This window comes from Madurella fahalii (genome assembly GCF_045866475.1).
Source record: "Madurella fahalii IFM 68171 DNA, scaffold_2, whole genome shotgun sequence".
In the NCBI taxonomy this organism is placed as follows: domain Eukaryota; kingdom Fungi; phylum Ascomycota; class Sordariomycetes; order Sordariales; genus Madurella; species Madurella fahalii.
The window spans coordinates 3,306,873-3,329,168 of record NW_027263972.1 but is presented as its reverse complement, the minus strand read 5'-3'; the positions used below and the strand labels follow the sequence as shown (position 1 = coordinate 3,329,168).

The window sequence follows — 22,296 nt, the reverse complement described above, 5'->3', positions numbered from 1 at the left end:
CCACGACCCGTTCCCCACCAAGTTACCGACCGCGGACGGGAGGAAGCGGTCTGGGAAGAAGCGAACAACAACAGCCGAATCACTCACATCGACAAATCGCAGATCCCTATCCATTCTGCTCCACGAATCATGTAACAATGCCTTTCGTCCCTCGTCGTGCTCGCAGCAGCTGGTCTCCCCTGGATGCATATCGCACAGACATACTTGGCATCTGGGTTTGACAGCGCCGAGAGGAGAGGCGAGTCCGAAGCTGACATGGTAGCGCCCCATTTCAGCCTAAGACGCTGACAAACGCCATTGGTTGTGTTCCTGCATCAAGGTCAATATCACTGCTCGAACCCTAACCCGCATTCTGGAATTTATCCCCGACCCCTGTCGGACATCAGGCTGACCCCGCTTCCTTTCCACGCTTTCTCGTCCTTGTCCCAGCCTCCTGCTGTGAAGGAGTCGTACTACGTTAAGGCGGTGGGGTGGGGAGGTCGCGCCCGGCAGGCAATGCTGACGGGCTTTGGCAGCTTCTCATGACATCGGTCTGTTCTGTTGGTGGAAAGGAATATCACATATCGTCCTTGGCCGCTTTGCGATGGGACTTCAGCTCTTGGAGGTGTTGGGGCTAAGGTGGCTTCTAACTTCCTGCAGAGAGGAGCGGCCCGTGCAAAAGAAACGGGCATGAACAGGATGGAATGCGTGATCTAATAACGTAAAGTATGGCGGGCAGCCACACCCGCAAGCGACTGCATGTGGGACCTTGGAAGTAGTGATAGACGAGCCTGGTGCGGGCGTCATTGAACCCGGTACGGAACAGAGTCCGGAAAACGGAGCACCGACTCGCATTTCTCGGAGCTGAATACGTAGTAGGAATTTGGGGAAGGGGGGGTAGGGGACAAAAGAACCCTGGTAGGGCGCCCGCCACGGCCCGAATATTCATACGCGCTGCTTGCCGTATAGAGGGGCGTCTTGGTTGGTTTCGAAGCATGGTCTGCCGGTTTTATTCTCAGGTGTAGTGGTCCCGTCTGCCCCGGCTGTGGAATCGAAGCGGGCGAACCGGTTCGCTGGGAAACCGCGGCCGGGGGGCGGTGATAACACAACTAGAGACGCGCTCGTCTTACATGTACACGTACGTCGGCCGCAAGTGCGCTACATGGTGCACCACGAGCCCCTCATTTCTCTCCTCAAAGTGAACCTTTTTGACTAGCGCAGTCTCTTAGCCTAACGATGGAATTTCTGGAAGCCCGGGGTGGCCAGGGTTAAAAGAGCAGCCTGGACGCCTCATAATCGTTAGCGTCCAGGGTGAGCTGGGGTGTCAACGGAAAGTTCCTGTCGTGAGAGCTAGTGTAAACATTTACGAAGAAAGTTCCCGTGATCGACAAGTCCCAACGGGGCATCACATCATCGAAGCCCAACACGGAGATCTTGCCGCTGTCGAACATTCGAAGAACATGACTTGGATCCTTATAAGTTAGCAACCATGAAAGATGACCACGGCATCCTGGCCGACCGGTGAAGCTCAGGATGAGGTCCCGGCCAATCCGAGCGATGAGCCTGGGCTGACCTTGCCTGAATCGACAAACGCGGAGCGCAAACCCGAGCTGCTGGCGCTGGAGGGGAATCCCGGACACGTGTGGACCATGCGGGGTTGACAAAACACGGTGACCGGTCTGACACGCCAGAGCCGGGGTCAAATTCTTCGCGGTCCAGCTAGCGTCGAGCGTTGAGGGCCTGACTCTGGGCCTCTCATTATCGCGAGCAGCCCATGGATGGATGGCCAAGATCGGGGGATGAAGCCACGTACAGCACCGTCCATTCTGTCAGCCTTCGATTAGCCTTGGGTGGCCGTTGTTGCGCTAGCTTACGGCCTAACAGAAAAGCCACGGTTCCACCCAGTTTCAATGGGTGGAGGTTGCGTATTGGGAAATTGTGACGGGGATGTTTCCTAACAGGCAATGGCCGAACTGATAGGAGCCGTTGGCGTGCTGGGCTTGCAGAATCAAAGATCAAAACCGGCCTAAGCTCAAATGCATGTCGCAGGTCGGTTAGCCAGCTATCACCAAAATCAGCATGGTGCGTGATCCACTCGATCGATGTACTCTCTGACATCTACGAACCTTCGTAATCACAGTTCCTTGAAATCCGACAGAACCTCGTACACGTATATCTCATTGGGCATTTCAAGCTTTCCGCCAGTGAACTAGCCTGTCGCCGAAGTTGAGCAAAACCATTAGGCGGACCAGGGTCAGGGCTTCCTGGGCTCCAAGGCTGGACCACCTTCAAGCTAATGAAATCCGTTCGCCGATCGTACACTCTATACGTCTGGTGGGGACTGGAGAAGGATTGACATACAAAATCGAGGCTATCATAGGCCCACAACGGTGACTTGGTAGGTGGATCGGGGGGGTCTTCAATCCTCAGGGTTGCCTGCAGCAGTGGACTGGAGATTCATCACCGTATCTCAGCTATGGCGTCGGGCAGTGCTGCTCCCCTGATCCCGGGTATTCCAAGATCGCTGATGTCTGGCGTTGAACAGGGAAACCACTCCGCCGGACGCCTTTGCTGTCAGACTTGGAGAAGTTGATCCGGTTTTGCATAGAGCTCCCCACAAGTGGATCCTCGACGATGCTTCATTTCGGGGTCTCGAAATGGCGAGCAGACGAGTTTCCCACCCAGAGCCGTCACGCGAAACCCGCCGGTTCGGGTATGCCGCACGGAGGCGCCTTCCCGCCCGTTGTCCCGTTGATCGGTTTTGTGAGATGCGGATCAGGGTAGGTGTGAAGCGTGTTGCTCGAGAGGTTGAAGCTTCTTCGGGTTGTCGCGCCCCGTCCCTGCGTCTAGCTCCATTGTCAATAGCCATCATCAACCCTGTTTGTGCATCGTGAAGTTGAGGCCTTGCTTTCCTCTCGGGCGGCCGGTATCCACGGTCTGAGCGTGCAGTCAGGAGAACTTTCAGTGGGACCCCAGTATCCTTGGGCTGGAAGTCAGGTGCGGAGCGTGTGGCTTTTCAGATGACTTGACTTCTGCCACCACGACGCACGGTGGGCCGTCAACGGACTCAGGGGGTCCGTCGCAGGCAACAGGAGGCGCCGATACCTCGCCCAGCTGTCTGTGGTCCACAGCCGGCTAGAAAACACGGCATTCAGTCGCACAGTCCAGACCACTCCTCTTCGGAACGACCCATCGTCAGGCTGAGCAACGTACAGGTGTTCCATCCATCGTTGTCCGGTAACCAGTTCCTGGGCGCCCTGTTTAGGTGTACGAAAGTACTACTTGGATAACGCAACTCGCCAAATCTCCAGAGTTTGAAAGCTAGAAGCTATGATCCCGATCATGGTTAGCAAGATATCATGATGACTTCACCAGACATCTGGCCGATGGCGAAGCGGGCGAGAGCCAAGAACCGGCAGTCTTTCGGGCTCGGAATTTGACAGCCAACTCCCGAGTCGGCGAAGGGTCCTTATCCGGCGTAGTGGCCTCCGGCCGGCTCTTGGGGTCCCGAGTGTCTCACCGCTGGGCTTTGTGAGCTGCAGGAAGACCAAATGGAGAGAAGGTATCTGGAGCAAAACAAATGAAAGATATACAGCGCGACATCTAACCAAATGCGGATCAGATGTGCCTCACCGGCATGTCGGAATGGGCAATGAGGATATCGAGTCTGTTCGCAGCCGACGAACTGCTGCAAGGGCGGCTCTCCTCAGCCCCGGTTGGTTTCTATACATACAACGCACGGCTCCCGTCCGTACTCTGCGCCAGCGCTATGCTCCGATAGGCTTGGTGTTGAAAGATGTGAATGTCGTAACAGTACACTGCTGACGAATGGACCTCGTATGGCCGGGTGAGCTCATGTCGAGAGATGGTCGATCCTGACGATTATTGAAGATAACCCTCGAATACGACGCTCGCAGCTACCTGCAGAGACATTTGGAAGACCGAAAAGGTCGCCGTCAAGAGAATGGGGGGAATGGCCGGGGAGGGGGACCTGCAGACGCTCCATCACCCCTGTCGGAGTGATTCTGGGGCGACCAGTAACGACGTCGCATGCGGCGTGAACAATTGACTTTGTTTCGATCCCCTTCCTTTGCTTGGTTGGTTGGATCTGCGTTTGATTCTCCGGGTGGAAGGACTGTTGGACCCGTTTTCGGGGTTGAGACTGACCGCCATATCGTCGCGGGAGGGGTCAGAAGTGCGTGATAATCCCACGCTGCAAGCAATCCTGCGGGAACGCGCCGCGGGTGATCCGGTCAAGCACGGGATCCTGTCAATCGAAACGGCGAGTTGAGAGTCAAGACTCTGAAGATATCGAACAAACAAATGCCGGCATTCGTGGCGCGGCTTTTGCGGTCGCTTGTTCGGGAGCCGAGAAGGTTTATGCATTCTGCCCCAACTCTGGGTGCTTGGAAACAATGCCATTGTGTCCGTCAAAACAACCTATCGCTGGTGAAGCCGAGAGAGGAAATTATAGCAATAGTAATAAATTAATTTGGGATCGATGAACAGGGGCGGTGGGATGTTTCCCCTGGTTAGCGGCCGTTGCGAGATGTGGTTCTGGTGCCGGGCTGAGAACCTGCGCGTTCTCTCCGGGGATGGTGGGCTAAATCCGCAACAGGCAGTTGCTCCCTTCTCAAAATGGCACATTATCAGGAGCAGTTGCATAACGAACTCTCAAGGGGGAAGGAAGGGGGTTCCTGCATTCTCAGGTACATTCTTCGCCGGATTCGGTCATTGCTATCACCTGGGGTTCGGCGCAACAGCGCGTACTCAAGCGATTCGAGCATTCATATAAGCCACAATTTTCGCTTAATGCTAAGCAGAGAAAACAACCCCCGCGTGGTGAATTGATGCAACAGCAACCTTCCCTTGGCACCCCTTGATTGATGCCATGGAGTTGGAGACTCTGGGTTACATCCGACCAGAGAAGCCGTTCTCTCATGTGACATCTGTGAAACCCCAGGCACTGAATTAGCTCGCTTGCCCATCTTCGCAGACGATTTGGCGGGGCTGCTTGAGCCTCGATTGCTGTTATAAGCCCCTGGAGATCCTGGTAACAAGGTGACAAAGATGCAAGTCAGAACGAAGGGAGCAAAAGGGTGCAACGAATGCAACCTTATGCCACTTGCGCGAATAAATATCTCATTGCCGGAGAGACGAAGCGGCGACAATCAGCATTGCTGGAGGGGCAGAGCTCGTAGCGATCCTCGCTTCGGGGATGGCTCTTCACGGACCCGAATGAAACAATTGAATCGCGATCTGGAGGTCTAGAGGGCGATCCAGACTCGTCTGCAATGCACGGGGGGTGAGGGATTCTCTATTGGCGCCCGTAGTGCACACTATCGCTGTGCCACCCGCGGAAGCCGGGAAATCCCTCAGAAGCCATTTTGTCGACTACCGGCAGCTGGGAGTCGATTGTGGAACCCGGTGCCCAGGACCGGGGAACCTTGTTCGTTGGTGTTCCACAACCGGCCCGGTGCGGCTGTTGATATCGGGCTCGTACGATGCGGCCTTCAACGCGGTCTCCGGAATCCACATGGCGGGCCGCCAGTTTATCAGCCGGTCTGGACTGATAACCGACATAGATTGCAAGCTAACCGCCTTCTTCGTTAAGCGCCTCGCATTGATGAGATGCATGATCCAAGTTTTGAGCTGTAGTCGCCGGTGTCCGTCCCAACCGGGTTGCGTAAATATGGACACATACATTCTTTGCAATCGGCCTATGCAAACTTATTCGGCTTACAAATTCTTTTTTTCTTCTTCATTGCTGGAGGTGCAGGTATGGCCAATGTGTTGATCATGCGCAGTGGTGGCGGATATAACTTTCGCAATCACATTGATGCTTACCAACGCCGTAATATTGCAGCGAGCGTGCTCACCGGATACCAGCCGGTGAGATTGCCGGACCTGGAAACGTTCGACAGGACCAACTGGGCCGGGCAGATGCGGGAAGGCGGCGTGTAGGGCCTGGTTGTCTGTGCGCTCCGTCTGGAGACCGAGCTTGAGGAGGGAAGCTCGGACCTTCCAAGTTAAATCCTAGCAATACTTCCAGGTCTTTGGTGAGGGCAGTCCCGACGCCATAGTTCGTCTCGACCGGGTTGAGTACGTTGGATAATTGACAAGCGAGCTTCATCGACAAATTTGGGGGGGCTGTGGAGTTCATTGGGAACTAATTACACATGATCATTGTCCAATTATTGCACTGTACAGTACCTGCACACAGGCTCAGTCTGCTCTATCACTGTGCCTTAGAAATTTCTTAGGGTGTGAGAGTTATAGTGTCACTTGTAGAAAAGAGTCAGAAAGGTTAGGTAATTCTGCGTTTAGGAAAAGTATTGATTGCAGCAGTATCCCCGCCACTGCGGACTGCTGCTGTTGCCGGCGGACTGCTCACCGTTCCTGCAGAACATGCCCGTGTGCTGCTGTCCATTGGCTAGGGAGCAGCTGCGAACACCTGGTCCGTGTCCGGCCTGCGGTCTGGAGACTTCCCGCATGAAGCAGGCTGTCGTCTGGATCGCATAGATTTCTCGGCACGGAACTCTTCCGTGGCTGCATAATACAATGCTGGTCTAGAGGGCAGCAAGTCTGTTGAGGTGACGAAACCAAACACTGAGCGCGCAATTGGGTGCGTCCGACGCTACACTTAGCTGGAATTTTGTTTTCCACGAGTGGGCAATCCGTTGGCCAGAACGATGCAAGTCGTTGCTCTTCTTTGCGCTTGGACGTTAATGCAGACTCTCAGGCGATCGGTGTTGTTGAGGTGGGCGGGGTAAAAATGTTTCTGTTTCGATTGGGTTTCAGATCAAGTGACGGGAAACAAAGTTGCCCATTGGCTAGCGGCAACTGATCTCAAACGGCGATGGCAAGAATCGCCTCCCCACGTGCACCACGTTTTACCCCTGCGGTGATCACGGCCGTGTGTCTGCGCATCCGGAAGCAGTTTGTTCCTCCAGCCACGCTTGAGCCTAGCAATTCGTAGGCTTCCGCCGGTTGAGAAATGCCCCGGATTAGGGTGCTTGATAGCATCCCGGACTGTGACCTTGGTAAACCGGATCTTCGCCGAGATTCAGCACCAGCGGAACTCGGCGGCTCGAGTTAGCGACGACTACGGAAACCCGCCGATTCCGTCTCTGAATTACGTATGTTTGGAAAGGGCGGAGACGTTCGGTTCGGCGCACCCCCGGGCAGACTCCTTGTAACGCACACACCTCGTAGGATTGCGATATCAACTTGCATATCAGCGGGGGTGACCAATTAGTGAACGCAAGAGAAAGCGGGATTGGACACGAAAATTCCCTCGCTCTCACCGAGCCGGTACGCAGAACACCATCGCAAATGTAGGTGATGATGCATGCTAGATACATACGGCTGCAAGCTGCATGTATGCTCATACCCCATTGCACGCCCCCGGCAAGCTCAGGTAAACCACCAGCAAGCTGACAGGGATGCGCCCGAGCCAAGGGTCCTTCAGAACAACGCCGAACGGGAGCGCAATATAGAACTGCCCTCCTCGGCAGTGTGATGCAGGGCCTGTCGCTTCTCGTCACCGGGCATGCCGGAGTTTGCGATCCGGCGTCTGGGATTACGCTACCGGACGAGTGGGGTGTTACTACTTCTAGTGTACACCACAGCGATCCAGATCCAGGACGTCTGGACTCTCCGAACAGGGAACTTGGCGTCGCTCGGGTCAGCGGGCCAGCGCTCTCCAGCAGGCCCCATGTCGCTCCACGAACTGCTGGACTGCACCCCGACTTTACTGTGAAGGTTGCCACCATACCAAGTTTCTGCGATAGGTATTCGGCCAACCTGGGGATAGCGCCGTCGGGGCATTGCATCGGTGGCTGCCGCCAGAGAATCTGGGCGCTCGGCCTGCCATAGGAAAGACGGGCGGCAGCCGGCGTGTGTCGAGAAATAGCAACCGAGCGTTGTGTCGAGAGCTGTCAAGGACCAAACTTTTGAAAGAAAGGGTTCGCCGGCAGGGGGTTTGGTTCCAGCCCAAAGAGGAGGTGCTTGAGAATGTGGGGGAGGGGTAGGCGGGATGGCGGAGCGGGGTCGAGGGGCCCCACTGCCGTTGGGAGAATCGCGGTCGAAACGATTTTTAATCATTCGAGATGGGTGCGTGATATTTTGTGAGTATGGCCAATTGACTATCTCTCGGTTTTGCTCACCCGTGCTTTTCTCCTAGTGTCAAGAATATACGCAGACAACATCCCAAATTCCACCGGGACCTTTTCCTAGAATTCAGGTTGGGCCCACAATCGTAGAACTCCACAATGGCAAAACACGGGCTCTTATGCTGCCGTCCTGGTTTTCATTTGCTGAGAAGAGGCGGGCAAATAGAGAGACGACACACATTTGCTTCTCGCCTTGGTCAACTCGGCTAGGACAATCTCCCGTCTTCTACTGATCGCCATCAGGATCGTTCACTTTGACAGGTACTCTCGATTTCCACGTTTTTAAAGGCCACAAATCCCGATTGGCGAGAGCGTATCTGTTCTTGCATCGTTGACTTGTCCCAATCCGTGTGGCAAGGACCGAGCAGTGCATCGGAGCTCTTCGCTTCCAGCCCCTGATGCCTCCATCTACAGCACCCGAGGACCAGTAGGGATGAACGCGGGTAGATGAGAGGAGCCGTAGATGCGACCACACGAGCGGGATGTCGCCCGGTGGAGTTTTTTAGAGAGCCAACAGCCTGGCAGGACTGAACAGATCGCGGCAGCGTTGTGGTGTATGAGTTGGCCGCCACCGTTTCTTTCCGCTCAGTCAGAGATTAGAAACTGGGAAGCGGCTCACGAGCAGGACGGCGTATGGCCCAAAAAAATAAAAAATATACCAAAGTTGGCCGGCTCGTCTTCCATTGTTCCAATCGAATGGGAGTGGACGGAACATTTTTGAGGCCACAGCAGTACCCCGCCTGAGACGCTCATCTGCCCCGCGCATCAGGAGCACGAGGGGCAAATCATGTCACAGTGATACCGCAACATCCCGGTGCCAAAAGCGGCTTGCGTCTTCCTAATCAAGGAGAGGGACGTCTAAACGACCAAGCACGGCAGACATCTGCACCCTGAAATGGACCTGCTGATGCTTTTCCGTCTCATCAGCTCCGTCGGGAGGTGCACGCTACGAACCTCGTGTGCGGCCGCCGTTGAACCGAGTAGCATTTCGCACTGACCATCCGCCAGCGGGAGCGTACAAGGGTGTGTAAGGCGGCCAATCCTTGCACACCGCATACCACGATGTAATGTACGTATGTGTTGTTGGTCTACTGTGGAGCACGTACATTGATCTTGCGGCAAGTTCTCCATGATATTCCAACCAGACCAGAAGCCCTAACTGCAGGGAAAACAGTACAAATGTACAGTACCCCTCCCCAAGGCAGGGTTCAAGGACAGCGAGCCATGTGGAAGACATCCATAGTGGGAGCAGGGTTTCTTGGCCAGCCAATGAGCAAACCAAGCGGCACACCGTTCTGCTGTGCACAGACTCTTTCATTATGGAGGGATCTTGGAGGTGCTTTGATCTCTCACGGGTGCTTCCTTGCCCAGATCCTGACAACGTGGAGGAGGCCTTACCGCCTAGACGCCTGGCGCCTGACGCCGAATTACCTTCAATTCCTTCGTCGAACTGACGTCGCCTTTGGATTTTTGTCGCCCAAGCGCCTTCGTTATGTCTTGGTTGCCGCGCTACGCGCTTGTGCGCTGCCACCGATATGGAATTATAGTATTGTCTATCCGGTCCTGCTGCTTCCAAGGGGTTGGTATGAAGCTCTTCGGGATGGCCTGAATTTCATGCGGCCCAATCCAGGCCAAGGGTAGCAGGACGAGGAGTCTGCAGTGCAGTGAAGAATTCGACGGCTGGCCACGCTACGAGCCGTGTCTGCATCACTCGTTCCCCACACGAAGTTCCCAAACCGTTCCGGGCAGAGCGGGCTCTGGAGCTCTGTGACGGCTCCCTACAGCTAGACATGGGTTTTAGTCGTTGTCGCCCGCGTCAGAATTTGATCGATACCCCACACCTCGCAACACCTTCTCATAAGCTAAGGGGGCGGGGAAGTTGTTTAGCGCGGCTCTATGGTCTGTATGCTGACCGCAGTACTTTGATGTATCGAGTTTCTTTTCTTTTATTTTCGCAACCGCAACGGCCTCGACGTCCCATCCTCTGCCGCCTCAACATCATGTGCGCTCCGGCCAGCCAATATTCCGGCCGGCAGAGACGCTCCCGCTCCCCGCCTGCCGAGACTGTCGGAGCACGGGCGACACGATGTCACGACGGCTCCGTCTCTGTTGCGTGGCGGCTGGCCTGTCGAGCACGCCCCGGCCAAGACGGCGGTGAGCGGACACCGGATAGGTAGTTCTGGGCTGGACCCTTCCTACATTGGCAGGACGTTCGATGTTCTCCGTGTCCCGCTTCCGCTTCTGGGAGCTTGTCAATTTTCCTCGAACCCCCAATCGTGCTCGGCGCTCGAGCCAACTCATCGCTCTCCGGCCGAGGATGCTACGGTCGCTGGCTAGGTCGGTAGTCGAGCCGTCCCGCGTCCGCCGGCTGTCTCTTTGGGATACTGCGTTTTCCCCGCCAGGCGGGCGGGCGGAGCTCTTCTGGCCCAGGCGTCGATGCAAACCTCCGACGCTCCAACCGTCTATCGTTGCTTCTCGCTTCCCCGCAAAATCCCTCGTCTATCCCGTCCGTTGGGTGTAACTGCCTAAAGTCACTGAAGCGCACACCTACGGTCCGCCTTCATGCCATGCGGTGCGACGTAGAAAGGAAACCCCACGTTGGTAATTGGAAGAACCGCTTGTATCAGGTTTCTGGTTTCGCAGCACACCTCACAACTACTTAATCGCTATCGACAGAAGGTAGCAAGACTCCGCTGCGGCATAATAGTGCGATGCTTGCGGCGTCGCTCCATTGCTCGACCGCCCAAGAAGCCCCTCCGGTTCTTAGCATGGCCCCGCCGTTAAGGCCCGACTCCAAGCCGCTGCAAGGCGTCGGAGCCCAAGAAGGGTCGCTCCTTTGAGGTTATAGAAGACGTGTTAACGCACGGCCAGCCGTCTGGCTTGCCATCCCAAGGACACAAATCTGGGGAATCCTTGTCGGGGCGGAATGAAGCGGGCTCACCAGAACAGCAAACCCTCTGGTGACAACCAGAAAACGGGAGATGATTGACCTCCCATCATGATTCCCCACAAAACCTATGGTAGCGCCGGTTGCAGGGCAATGGTGGAAATCGGTGTCTCTCATCTCGGGATCGCCGCACAATCGTTAACCCGGGGTCGCTGTCGCCGGGTCTGTCGGGTCTCGCCGTGATTCTGTCCCATGATGGACAACTAGCCACTGATTCCTGCCTTAATGTCTCAGCCATTACAGTTACCTATGGTCAGAAGAGGTAGGGAATACCCTGCTGATCTTGCTATCAAGATTACCTTAGGATAACCTACCCTGTTCGGATGCCTCTTGGAACACTGAAAAGCTTGGTACATTAATTAAAGACAAGCGATCAACATGCTGCATTGTAAGCATGACTGGTTGGCTAGCGTACACACAACTACCGCGGCAGGCAATGCTTGAGGGGGGTTGATGCCTGCCCAATTGCGTGACGAGGCTCAATCGGTTGGACCGACGATGATTGGTGGGGCACAAGGTCCAATTACGGAATAACGTTAAGTCTGCCACCAGCTGCAATGCCTCATCTCAGCTTGCAGCTGATCGATCCGCCGGCGTGACAAAGTGCGTTGCTTGCCGCACCGCATGGAACGCTGGCAACGACAGCCTTGGAAAGGACCTCACCGCCTGACCAAGTTACGCAACGCAGGGTTGAGCTTCCTTCCCCGCTGACAAAACAGTGGCCGTAATTGATATGCGGCCGTCGTTGTGGAGCGGCGAGCAACGGCGGAAGAAACGCTGTCAGTCTCGGTGCTAATAGGTACCGAGCACTTCGTATCTGTCAAGGACAACGAGAACAAGCCCGAAACAACCGATCCCGCCGGGGAGCTAATATGAACCAGAACAAAATTCCCAGGAACAAGCAGCCTAGGCTTTTTTAATCACGGCCGCTGCGGCGTTATCGGTTGGCCTTGGCTGCAATATCACGAGGCTAATATGGGCGGCGTACGTTATCGAAACGATGGTAACATATGACGATCGGTATTAACTCAATAGCACAATCAACGGCACAACTGCAGCTCACCGGGGAACTCTGCGGTAAAGACACGGGAGAGGCAGAAAAAGAAAAGAAAAGAAAAATAGAGAAAAAAAAAAAAAAATCGAGCCTAAGGAGGACAGAAAAATCGGCAACTAATATCATGCCTTCCTCGTTTTTAAAACTTTTGACGGCCTGAGAAAGAACCAAGGCGTGGCCGCCCAATTGTGGTTCGATTTGTAGCCGCCGTCCACTTACACACAATAATAACCCGTCCCCATTTTCCGGCTTTCGATGTTTCACCTTTCCCGCATTTGTTTATTGTTTCTTTTTGCCTGTCGGCTGCGGGCGGTTGGCAGGTCGGGTTTCACCTGGTCAAAAGGCAATAAAGGTCAAAGTGAGGTCATCGAACCAGAGAGGATGACGCACCCTACCGGCGAGGTTCGAGACGGCGCTGTTCCGCGAAGTGGCTTGCACGGCGGAGCTGGGAGTAGCCACCTGTGTCCATTTCTCGGCAGGGGTCGGCCGGAGGTGCCTCTGTCCGAACCGCCGATGGCGCTGTCAGCGGCTGGCAGCATCGGAACCATCTCATGAGATATTGGACCTCACACCAGAGACGCGATAGCAGAACGACTCCAAGCGCTGATTTGCATCCCATTGTAGACTACACTGCAAAGCTCTTCTTCTCTTCTCGCGCCCTTTATCCCGAAATGTGAATGGCAAACTTGTACTCTTGGGGAGCTGAGTTCCATGTCCACGTCTTTTCACCCGTAGCTGACAATGCCCCTGCCCTGCGACAAGCCCTATCATCCGGAGGAATAACAACCTGGAAAGCCTGCATCCTCGTGGTTCCTCTCCGAGCCTGCCTGGCAACTGACCGGGGGTTTGGTCACGATCTCTTGCGCCATCAGAGACCCTTGCTTCTAGCACCGCCGGTGGGTACGTGTACAGTACGGGCTGCAGGTGTGATGGCGTCCTGATGACCGACCAGAAAAACATTGTCGCACCTTTGCCGTCGCATCCTAGGGCGGCTTCCGATCTGCTATCGACTGCACATAAACTGCGTCGAGTTGACGCTATACCGCACGTCACATCCCCCTCCCATACAACAGTGACGAGACGCGGCAAAGAAGAGAACCGAGGGGAACTAACAAGAGTAGGGAAGTAAAGGGGGAGGCTGGTGTAACAATACTTGAGACCTTGGAAATGGGTTCATCGGCAGTCCAGGACGCATACGGGTGTCGGCACTCAATCTATCTGCGTCCTTCCCTTAATCCCGACCGCGCCGGGTTTCGCGACTCACCCTTCTCCACCGCGGGATGGCCTAGCGTCTTGAAGCTCAATTGCCAGGCTCCGCTCACCGCGTTTCCAGAACGGAAATGGTGTTCAGGGTCTTTCTAGCTGTCCAAGAGAGATCTTCTCACGCCTTTCCAGCGTCCTGGGCCACGGCGGCGCTTTGCCCGATCTCTCCGTTCTATTTGGCTTGGCAGGCAGGGGCAAGCTCTCGCTGTCTCACCCATGTCCCTCGCTTCTACCTCTCGCGGGGCACGCCAGGCTTGCACCGTCGGGCTGCAGGCCCCGGTTCGTTGGCCAGGGACCTCTGGGTACCCGCAGGTCCCATCGAAGCCGGCAAAGTCCCCATAACCCAGCTCCCCCTTGCCTGCAGCTTCGCTCGAGGCTGCGCCGGCCTCCGTGCAAGGGATCGCGTCTGTTCCAGGTACACTGCAGCTCCCCGGTCGGTACCCGGGGTACGGAGGGTGGGTCCTGCCGTGCAAGTGCCATCTCTGTCCGTGCGCGCAGCCCTGTAGCGAATGGAGTGCGCAACCAGATTTTGAAGGTCTCCACCCGATTGGACGCGGAGAAGGGAAGGGACCCTCTGCTGGAGAGAGCAATTCGCAATTCGCCAATTGACAAGCACGGTGGGGAGGATGAGCCGTGTGGTGTGCTTCTCCTCGCTCCTTCCCGTCCGCCCAAGGGCAGCCTTTTCTCTGCCTGCTCTTGCCTGCGGTCAACTGAACAGCAGCCTGCATTGCAGCGGCCACTTTGGCTCTAACCCAAGTAAACTGGCTGTATCCTCCTGATATTTTGACGGTTTCGAAGTGCGGAGGATGGCTACGATCGCTCTAGCTGAGGTAGCTTTCGACAGTACTGCCTTCATATCGAAATATCCTACCCCACCCACCATCCACGGGCTGGTTTTTTTACAGGAAAAAGGTTCATTTCCGATTAGAAGCCAGGCCGGCACAGTCGATTTACCGGGCCCGCCTCTTGACCGCCCTAGGGAGGGGGAGCTCTCCTTCTGGCGATCCGTTGCTGTCACCTCACCTTCTCGTTCCAGCACTTACTCTTTCTGTCAGCTGCAACAGCAAGCCACACCCGTTCGCCATTCCGTCCCCTTCCCCGATTCATCCAGGTACATGACGTTTGAGCCCGTCCCCAGACGGGAGGGTAAAGTGGGCACATTTTCGTCTGATACAGTCGTGATGCCTGCAAGAGACATCCAGGGTACGGTATTTTGATGAGCTGCTGGGAGTGCCCCGCGATCGACGGCCACTCCGTGTCGCCTAGTTTGTGTTGGTTAGTGTAGGCGGGACGAGGGGCGAAGCGGTCTTTGCTGCTACTGTAATTACATAACTCCCAGCTGCATGGGGCGCCGCGAAACCCCGTCGATAACTGCCTGACGAGTCTGTGGTGAACCAGACTTTTCCTGTCCCTTCCGATTGCGAGATCCTCTTTTTGGTCGCTAGTGGCGTCGGGAGCTTGCCCCTTCGAGGAAAGCTCGGGTAAAATTAAAAAAGGCCACCGGCAGGGGCAGGGGTTAGAGACGAGGGTGAGGGCGAGAGAGTGAGACCGGTGCAGCTTCCATCAGCCGGCCGGGGTACGTAGGTCCCTTCCCCAAACCTGGACTTTCCCGTCTCTGTCTGTCCGCTTCACGCCGAGAGTTAACCTAGATCCATCTGCTCGTTCGTACCTAACGAATATTATCACCTTCCGGGTCATTACGCCCGTGTCACGGACAATACTTATCTGCAGGCTTCGCTGCCGTTCTCACCTTTACCGCGCCCTGCCAGACGTCCCTTCACCGAGTCGACGCAGCACCCGCAGACATCCGAACCACATATCGTCAATGCCACCGTCGTTGTCTTGGGTCTTTTGAGCCACCTCCCCACTGGACATCTCCCAAAAGACGGCGTGCCGAAATTGCTCCCTCCCGTGGACACCTGACTTTCCCTCTGGACCTCCCGCCCGGGCGAAAACCTGCAGGTTGGATCGTGTAGTCGTGGGGCTCCTGCACCGCACCACCTCGGTTGGCAGACGCAACACAACGCGCCAGGGGCAAGATCGAGCCGTTCTTGTCTTTTTTTTCTCTCTTTTACAGTCGAAAAGGGTGCATCGCTTCCTGTCGGGAGAGGTCCAATCAGCCCCATCGGTAACAGGATCGTCGCAGCGCACAGGACCGGTTCGAAATTTCTGTAGCGGCAGCTTTGGGTGCTCGGGCGTTCCTCCTCTAAAACGTCCATCGCATTTTGCTGCACCCCAGGACAAGGAAAGCGACGCTTCGAGGTTGCAGTGCTGCGGTTCTGGAGTACATACCTGCTTGCAGCAGCTAGAGCCCAGATACCGTTGTGCCGCCTGTCCTTCGTTCGTCACTCACCCCCTCCATCCGTACCCGTACGTATTGTCTATCTTTTCTCCCCTCTCCCCACCCCGGGCTACTAGCCGAGCGAGGAAAACCACCCCCGAGGTATAGTAGCCTCGACCATATAGACTCATCAAGCGCCATAGGGTACTTGGACCCTTGCGCGCACGAGAAGCGGCTACCCGTTGTAGGTCCCATTTTTGGTCTGCCGCCAACACTCACCTTGTCCAGATCCTTCTTCCGAGTGCGTGTGCGTGTGTGTGTGTGTGTACATAACCACGAGGCTCCCCCGGACCCTTCCCACCAGATCTCGGATCCGCTGCCTGTTCTTGCGCCATTGAGGCTGCTAGACTTTGGTTGTGTTCCAACACCCAAGGTCGACACCCAACAACAACCACCAACAACAGCGGCAGCCTACGGCTGCCCCCCTCTCCACCTCCCTTGTCCCCGGTGTCTCGCGTTTTGCCAACAGAGCCAGGACTGACAGCACTGACGGCCATCCCGCTGCCTCGGCCGGTTTCGGTGTTTGGAGCCGCTTCTGGAAGACGGCGACTCGGAAGGGGAGCAAGAAAAGTTTGGACGGCGCAACCAGTTGTGCCAAAACAGCTGCCACGTGTGGTCCTCAACCTTATTCCGCCGGAGAAGAAAGCACGTGTAGCGGGTCTTTTGAGAGAACCCAGAACGTAAAAGAGAGGGAGAAGAACCGGCATCGCACCTCATCCTTTTCGCAGCGCAGCGCAGGGCAGCAACGGCTGAGATTTCGACATAACCCACCCCCCGGTCAACTCTGTTCGGCAGTCGGCCACACGCCTGTTGGGTACAAGACCAAAAATCTGCACCTGCAGCGAACCTGCATCCAGGCACCGGCAAGGCCCAGAAGCGTCCTCCTGCCTCGACGATCTGCATCACGCGGTGTGTGGTTCCTGAGCCTGGAGCCTCCCCCCTCCCTCCTCTCTCACCCCATCCCCACCTCCGCTGCCCCATCTCTTTCCCTGCCCCTCCATTATGCTACTAGTCTCGGAAACTTAACACACGGCCCTCAACACCCGGACCTTTCGAAACTGGCCAGCCTGCCGAACTAGCTTCGCCCTACTGCACCAGGGCCACGCCAAAATAAAACAACAGGTACGAGGTACGAGGTACTTCCCTGGTTGTGCATAAGTTGGCTGCTTCATCAGCAACGCCGTCATCTTATCCAGTTTTTCTTTCCGTCTCGACCCTCCCTCCATCATCACTTCTCTATTCCCACCCCGCCCTTGGTCTCTCACCCCCGTCTCCGCACTCTCGAAGGGGCGAAACAGAGCCGTTCTTATAAAGAGAACGTGCGCAGCCGACCCGCCCATGCCCATCACCGCGCACGTCTCCTCGAACCAGGACACAATGGAACTTCTGGAACTTGTTGAACACGAACCCCCAAACCGACCTTTCCGGTGCGACTGGGAAAGCTGCGGTAAGGTATGTATGATGTCTTGAGCGCCACGCCGTCGTGCTATGATGGTAGAGTAGCTAACTCGACGGCCATCATAGAGCTTCAATCGCAAGTCGGATTTGCAGAGGCATTACCGGATACACACAAATGAGCGGCCATACGCGTGCACACGGCCCGGGTGCACCAAGCGATTTATCCAGAAGAGCGCCTTAACAGTACACACGCGGACACACACTGGCGAGAAGCCGCACCTGTGCCAGTATTCAGGTTGCGACAAGCGATTTTCAGACGTCCGTCGTCCCCTTCCTGGCCATGCTTCCCTGGGACGCCACGATGCTGACTTCAGCACAGTCCTCGAGTCTGGCAAGACATCGACGAATCCACACGGGCAAGCGACCTTATAGGTGCCATCATGATGGCTGCTTGAAGAGGTGAGACTCGCTTGGTCTCCTCCACCCATGCTGTCGGGGCACGGCACTAACCGTTGGGTCCCTGTCTAAGCTTCTGTAGGAAGACAACCATGGTCAAGCACCAAAGACGTTCCCACCAGCGCGGAATCCATCCTTCGGAGATGGAGGACTCCATGTCTGAGTCAGGGACCGAGGAGTCACCATCGACGCCCAAGAGCCACACAGCCATTCCGTGGCCGACGCAGCACCTGCCCATGATGGCCCATCCCGGGCCCCAGATCCAACGAGCCGTTTCCTTGGGCGACTTCAACCCGCACATTAACGGCTACAACTTGCAGCAACAGTACGGCCACCGGCACAGCTTATCGTCTGGCGGACCCCCAGAGTACCACGGCGCTCCCCACAACCAGCCGACTCCCCTTCATGACCCGTCTCATCAGCCCTTGCTTCAGCGGACAGTGAGCATGCCCCATCACAGCTACTTCGTCGACCAGAACAATCCGGGCGTGGCAACCATGGACCCGAATGCGCATGCCGCGAACCAGCACCCTCAATACCAACAGATCCCTCGGCAGGGCGTAGAGCGGCTCCCACTCGAGATTCCCTTCTCAAACGGCCCAGGCCTGGCGAGCGGTATGCAGAGCAGCCCGAGCAACTTCTCGCCAGCGTCAGGGAGGAGTCCACCGGCGCAGGAAACCGGCTTCTACACGCACTCGCCGCCCCATCAACAGACATACACGCTGCACGCCGCCAGCCCTGTTGAGCAGCAACAGCCGCAAATGATGAGCTTCCAAGGCCAGATGCCGTCGGCCGCCGCGCAGGCCATGGCACAGCCAAGGACAACACAAACCGTCCAGCACCCGCAAGCGGCGCCGCACCACCAGGCCGCCGGACCGCCGCAACCCTCACCGTCCGAGGTGTACCAACAACAGCCGACACACTCATCCCAGCCGGCCGCCCCCGAAGAACAGCAGTGGTACAGCGGCATCCCGTACCAGGCGCCCGTCGAGGTGCCAACGATCGGCACGATGCCCCCGTACGGGCCCGGGTTCGACCCGTGGGGGGTCAAAATGGAGTACGAGGACCCGTCGATGCCGTTGCCGAGTGCGCGGATCGATACCATGTGAAAGTTGAGTATGCGTCTTCTCGGAAACGATTTATTTTATGATCAAAATCTCCTAAGGATGGATGGATCGGTACCTGGTTTTGATACCCCTATGACGGGACGGGGGCTGTGGGCGTGTGTGCGCGCGTGCGCGCGTCGGGCAAAATGGTTGTTGTTTATTGTTCTGGTCTCCAAAGGATGGGCACGCTCCTGGTTTGCTTTTTGTTGTTTATACGGAACGAACGGGGCAGGCGGCGTTTTTGGTTCGGCCAAGTCGGCTCGGGACGGGGCAGGACGGGACGGGATGAATGAATCCTTGGGCGGATGGAAGAGATTGTCGGTTCTTCCCTCATTGTGTAATAGTAGTACTTCCTTTTTTTTCTTTTGTCCAATTCTCTTTTGCATTTTGTGATAGCTTTTGCATTTCGGTTTCTTTCCGCACCGAACTGGGTGAAGGATTAGTCTTTTTAGTTGGGGAGGGAGGGGCATACCGCACCAGCGGAGTGTTGGTCAGTCGACAGTCGTTGGTTGTATGGATGGATAAATGGATGGATGGACGATGATGGATGGTTGACGAGATTGTCTGTCCATTTGTCGTATAGCGTCTCTCTGTATTAGTACCTAGCAATTGCTTTTCCATTCCCCAAGTGATGCATCCTTGTGATTTCTTTCGCATTGTTGATGTCGTCTGTGTTGTTTCTTTGGAGGGTCCCCCCCTTCTCAGGCTGTCGCGAATAGCTGCTTTGGAGCGAGTAATGTCGGGTCCGTCTAGGAGTAGCAACTTAACGGTGAAGCCCTTCCATGCCAGAGTGAGACGTCGCTGGGTCTTGTTCTACTGCTGGTGTAGTCTGTCGATCTTTGGAAGCGGGACGTCTCGGCTAGGCGTGATAGGCTAGTTGTCGGTCGGCGTATGCTGTCGGCTCGGAGTGGTAATGCTGAGGCCCCCTACCAAGTGAGGTGACCTCCTTCAACTTTGGTCCCGTTGTTGACGCCGTGGACTGTTTCTTCGGGACGGAGTTAATCGATCGTGGTGGGCGATTTGGAAGGAGGTTACCGGCCGAGGTTCTGTAACGGCCTCTGAGAAAGACCGAGGCCATAGATCTTCCACGTCAATATGAGGCGTTCTGGACCCAGTGCATGCTGTTGACATTGTGTATCGTTTCCTGAGACCGCGGGGTTCAACCGTTGGGCAGATAGATGCGTGGGTGGATGGATGATTGCCGATCTCTGAGGAGAGGTGAAAGCTCTGCTTAACTTTCCACCCCCATCGACGGTTCATCAGCTGCGTTAAACTAGTCTGATGTTGAGATCAGAAGTCGGAATCGAAGACTGGGCTTAGAAACTGAGGCCAGAAGCTTGGGTGGTACCTCGAAGGGTGAGGAGATGGGACGAGAAACGGGGTGGAAGGTTGTAGAGCCTGGCTAGTAAGAGCGAGGAAACCCCAGTCATTGACGTCTCCATCCTAACCTCCATAACTCTGTGCTTTGTGTTATCGGTCGATGACCTGATGACCCTTGGCTGGGCACCACCCCCGGACATGAAGATGTCCCTGCTAATTGTCATCGTTTTTCTCATCGCCGGCACAAAACACAGAGGTCAAAGGGGTTAAGGTGGCGACATCAATGACCAAGAACCCCCTCCCCTTGCCTAGTAAGTATCTTCTAGCCGCCCTTCCGAAGTGAGGGGTCCTGGGCCCCCGTCCATGGTTGTGTGACGTTGTGTATCCTCGGTAAAAGTGAGAACAGGGGGTGCAGTCGTCCTGGAGGCCTGAGGTGACCGGAATATATAGACCTTCCTGGGGATGACTCGGTCCCCCGGCGCATGGTCATCCGTGCCATCGTCGGTTCATGTCACGTTGTCCTAGGCGCGTCAAACTTGAGTGGAGGGGCCCAAGTAGATCGGGGCGTGCGGGCGCTGAGCACGGCCTGGCTTTTCTTGCCCCTCCAAGCCAATGCGCGAGTCGCCAGCCGAGATGGTTCGAGACTTCATTTGCTTTGCTGCTGTGTATCCAATGTAGATGATGCTGTCCAACGACGGAACTATTATGGAATGGCTCGTCGCACTCGCGAGAGGGACGGTTTGCGTAACACGAGATATAGGGGGAACTGGGCAGAAAAAGGGAGGGAAAGGAGATGATGGGACAAAATGAGGGATCGACGGAGAGAGCGATGTTTGTCGAGTCGAAGTGGACAACATGCAAACTGCATGTGCCACATTCCCCTTTGTCTTTGACGAGCATTGGTTCCCCTTGGCGCCACCCACGCCATCGGGATGCAGAGCGTCGAGTACGTCGTGGCTTCTTCAGGCAATGCATGTCAGCGCTTGGGAACTGCGCTCGCAGAAAAATGTTTCCTTTAGCCGAGCAGCTGGGGAGTGGGTGGACGGTTTGAGGGATGGAGGGAATCTCTCAAAGTGAGAGATTATATGGGTGGGTGGATGGTGGATGAGGCCGGTCCTGGTGTAAGACGGCTCGAAGTGAGAGGCACAGCCGCACCAGACCATATGCCCAAGGGGTGATATAATAACCCTCCAACTGTGCCGTCGGAGGCTCGGCCACTCCGGCTGCCACTCTTCTCTGCCGCTGCCTAAGTCAACGAACGTGTCGGCCTGCGAGGCGGCTGCACGGCGCTGTTGGCATGGACAGCCAATGGAGAGCTGCAAACAGGGCATAATCGCGTAAAGCGCCGTCGAGGCATCTCGGCTCAATGGCCGGCAAACGCTGATGCGACTGTAGATCAGATCGCTCGCTTGGGCGCTGCTCTCAGTTTGGTCCATGGACCTTCTGGAATAATTCTTGCGCGCGGCTTTTCGGAACCGGGACAATTTTGGGTAATGGCCCAATGCCAGGCTGTGGCGTCTGGTACCGTGTGCATGTATGCATGTTGCCGCGCGCTCGGTCGACGTCCAATGGACGATGGCGACGTGCGGGCCGAGGAGAGTCGATGAGGGTTGGAAGGGAAGATCAGGGGAAGGAGAAGAACTAACGGGACTGGCCTCCCTCTCAATATCAATAGCTGGCCTCGGGGGGCGAGTTGCACTCACAAGCAGAGCCCAGGTTGGACGCAGAGGTTGAGCCTCGGTACGAACGCACGCCGTACCCGACACTAGAAAATGTTGAGGAACAGAGCACATATGCGAGCCGAACCCCTTGCCGTGCAGGAACAGGTAGATTAACGAGCTCGCCATTCCGGACTTGTAAGCAGGCATCTTGCGGGGTCGTCGCCCCCGAGGGCCCCCGAGGAAAGAAGAGGGACAGGAAGAAAACGAACGGCAGCATCCACGACGGTTACAGCCCTCGGCAAAGACACTGTGGCCACGGTTCGAAAACCATCTCTTCAACGGGACAATGCGCGGTTTTTGATGCTCAGCGGCTTCCCAGGCGAAGGACTAGACAAGCCGCAAAACCACGCTGTTTTGAGCGAAGCACATGTGGATGCTCCTGCTCGCCGGTGCCACTGCCTGCTTCTGATTGGGCGGGCCGAGGACAAGCACTGACTATCTGAACCGGCACTGTTGAATTTGTGCGCGGTGCCCCGCTGCGAGACACAAGCAGGGCTCTCAGCTGGGGACGGCCAGTGGCAGTGCGATGCGATCGGC

At 56.1% G+C, this 22,296-nt stretch overlaps 1 protein-coding gene across 1 annotated transcript; it reads left to right on the top strand.

Moving 5' to 3' along the window:
• Positions 1-17,135: 17,135 nt before the first annotated feature.
• MFIFM68171_03735 (Zinc finger protein like) lies at positions 17,136-18,721 on the top strand (the record flags this gene model as incomplete). The annotated part of the gene is made up of 4 exons (XM_071059156.1): positions 17,136-17,210; positions 17,283-17,474; positions 17,536-17,615; positions 17,686-18,721. The coding sequence occupies 4 exons, from the start codon at positions 17,136-17,138 to the stop codon at positions 18,719-18,721; spliced, it is 1,383 nt and encodes a 460-aa protein (XP_070915257.1).
• Between the last annotated feature and the right edge of the window lie 3,575 nt (positions 18,722-22,296).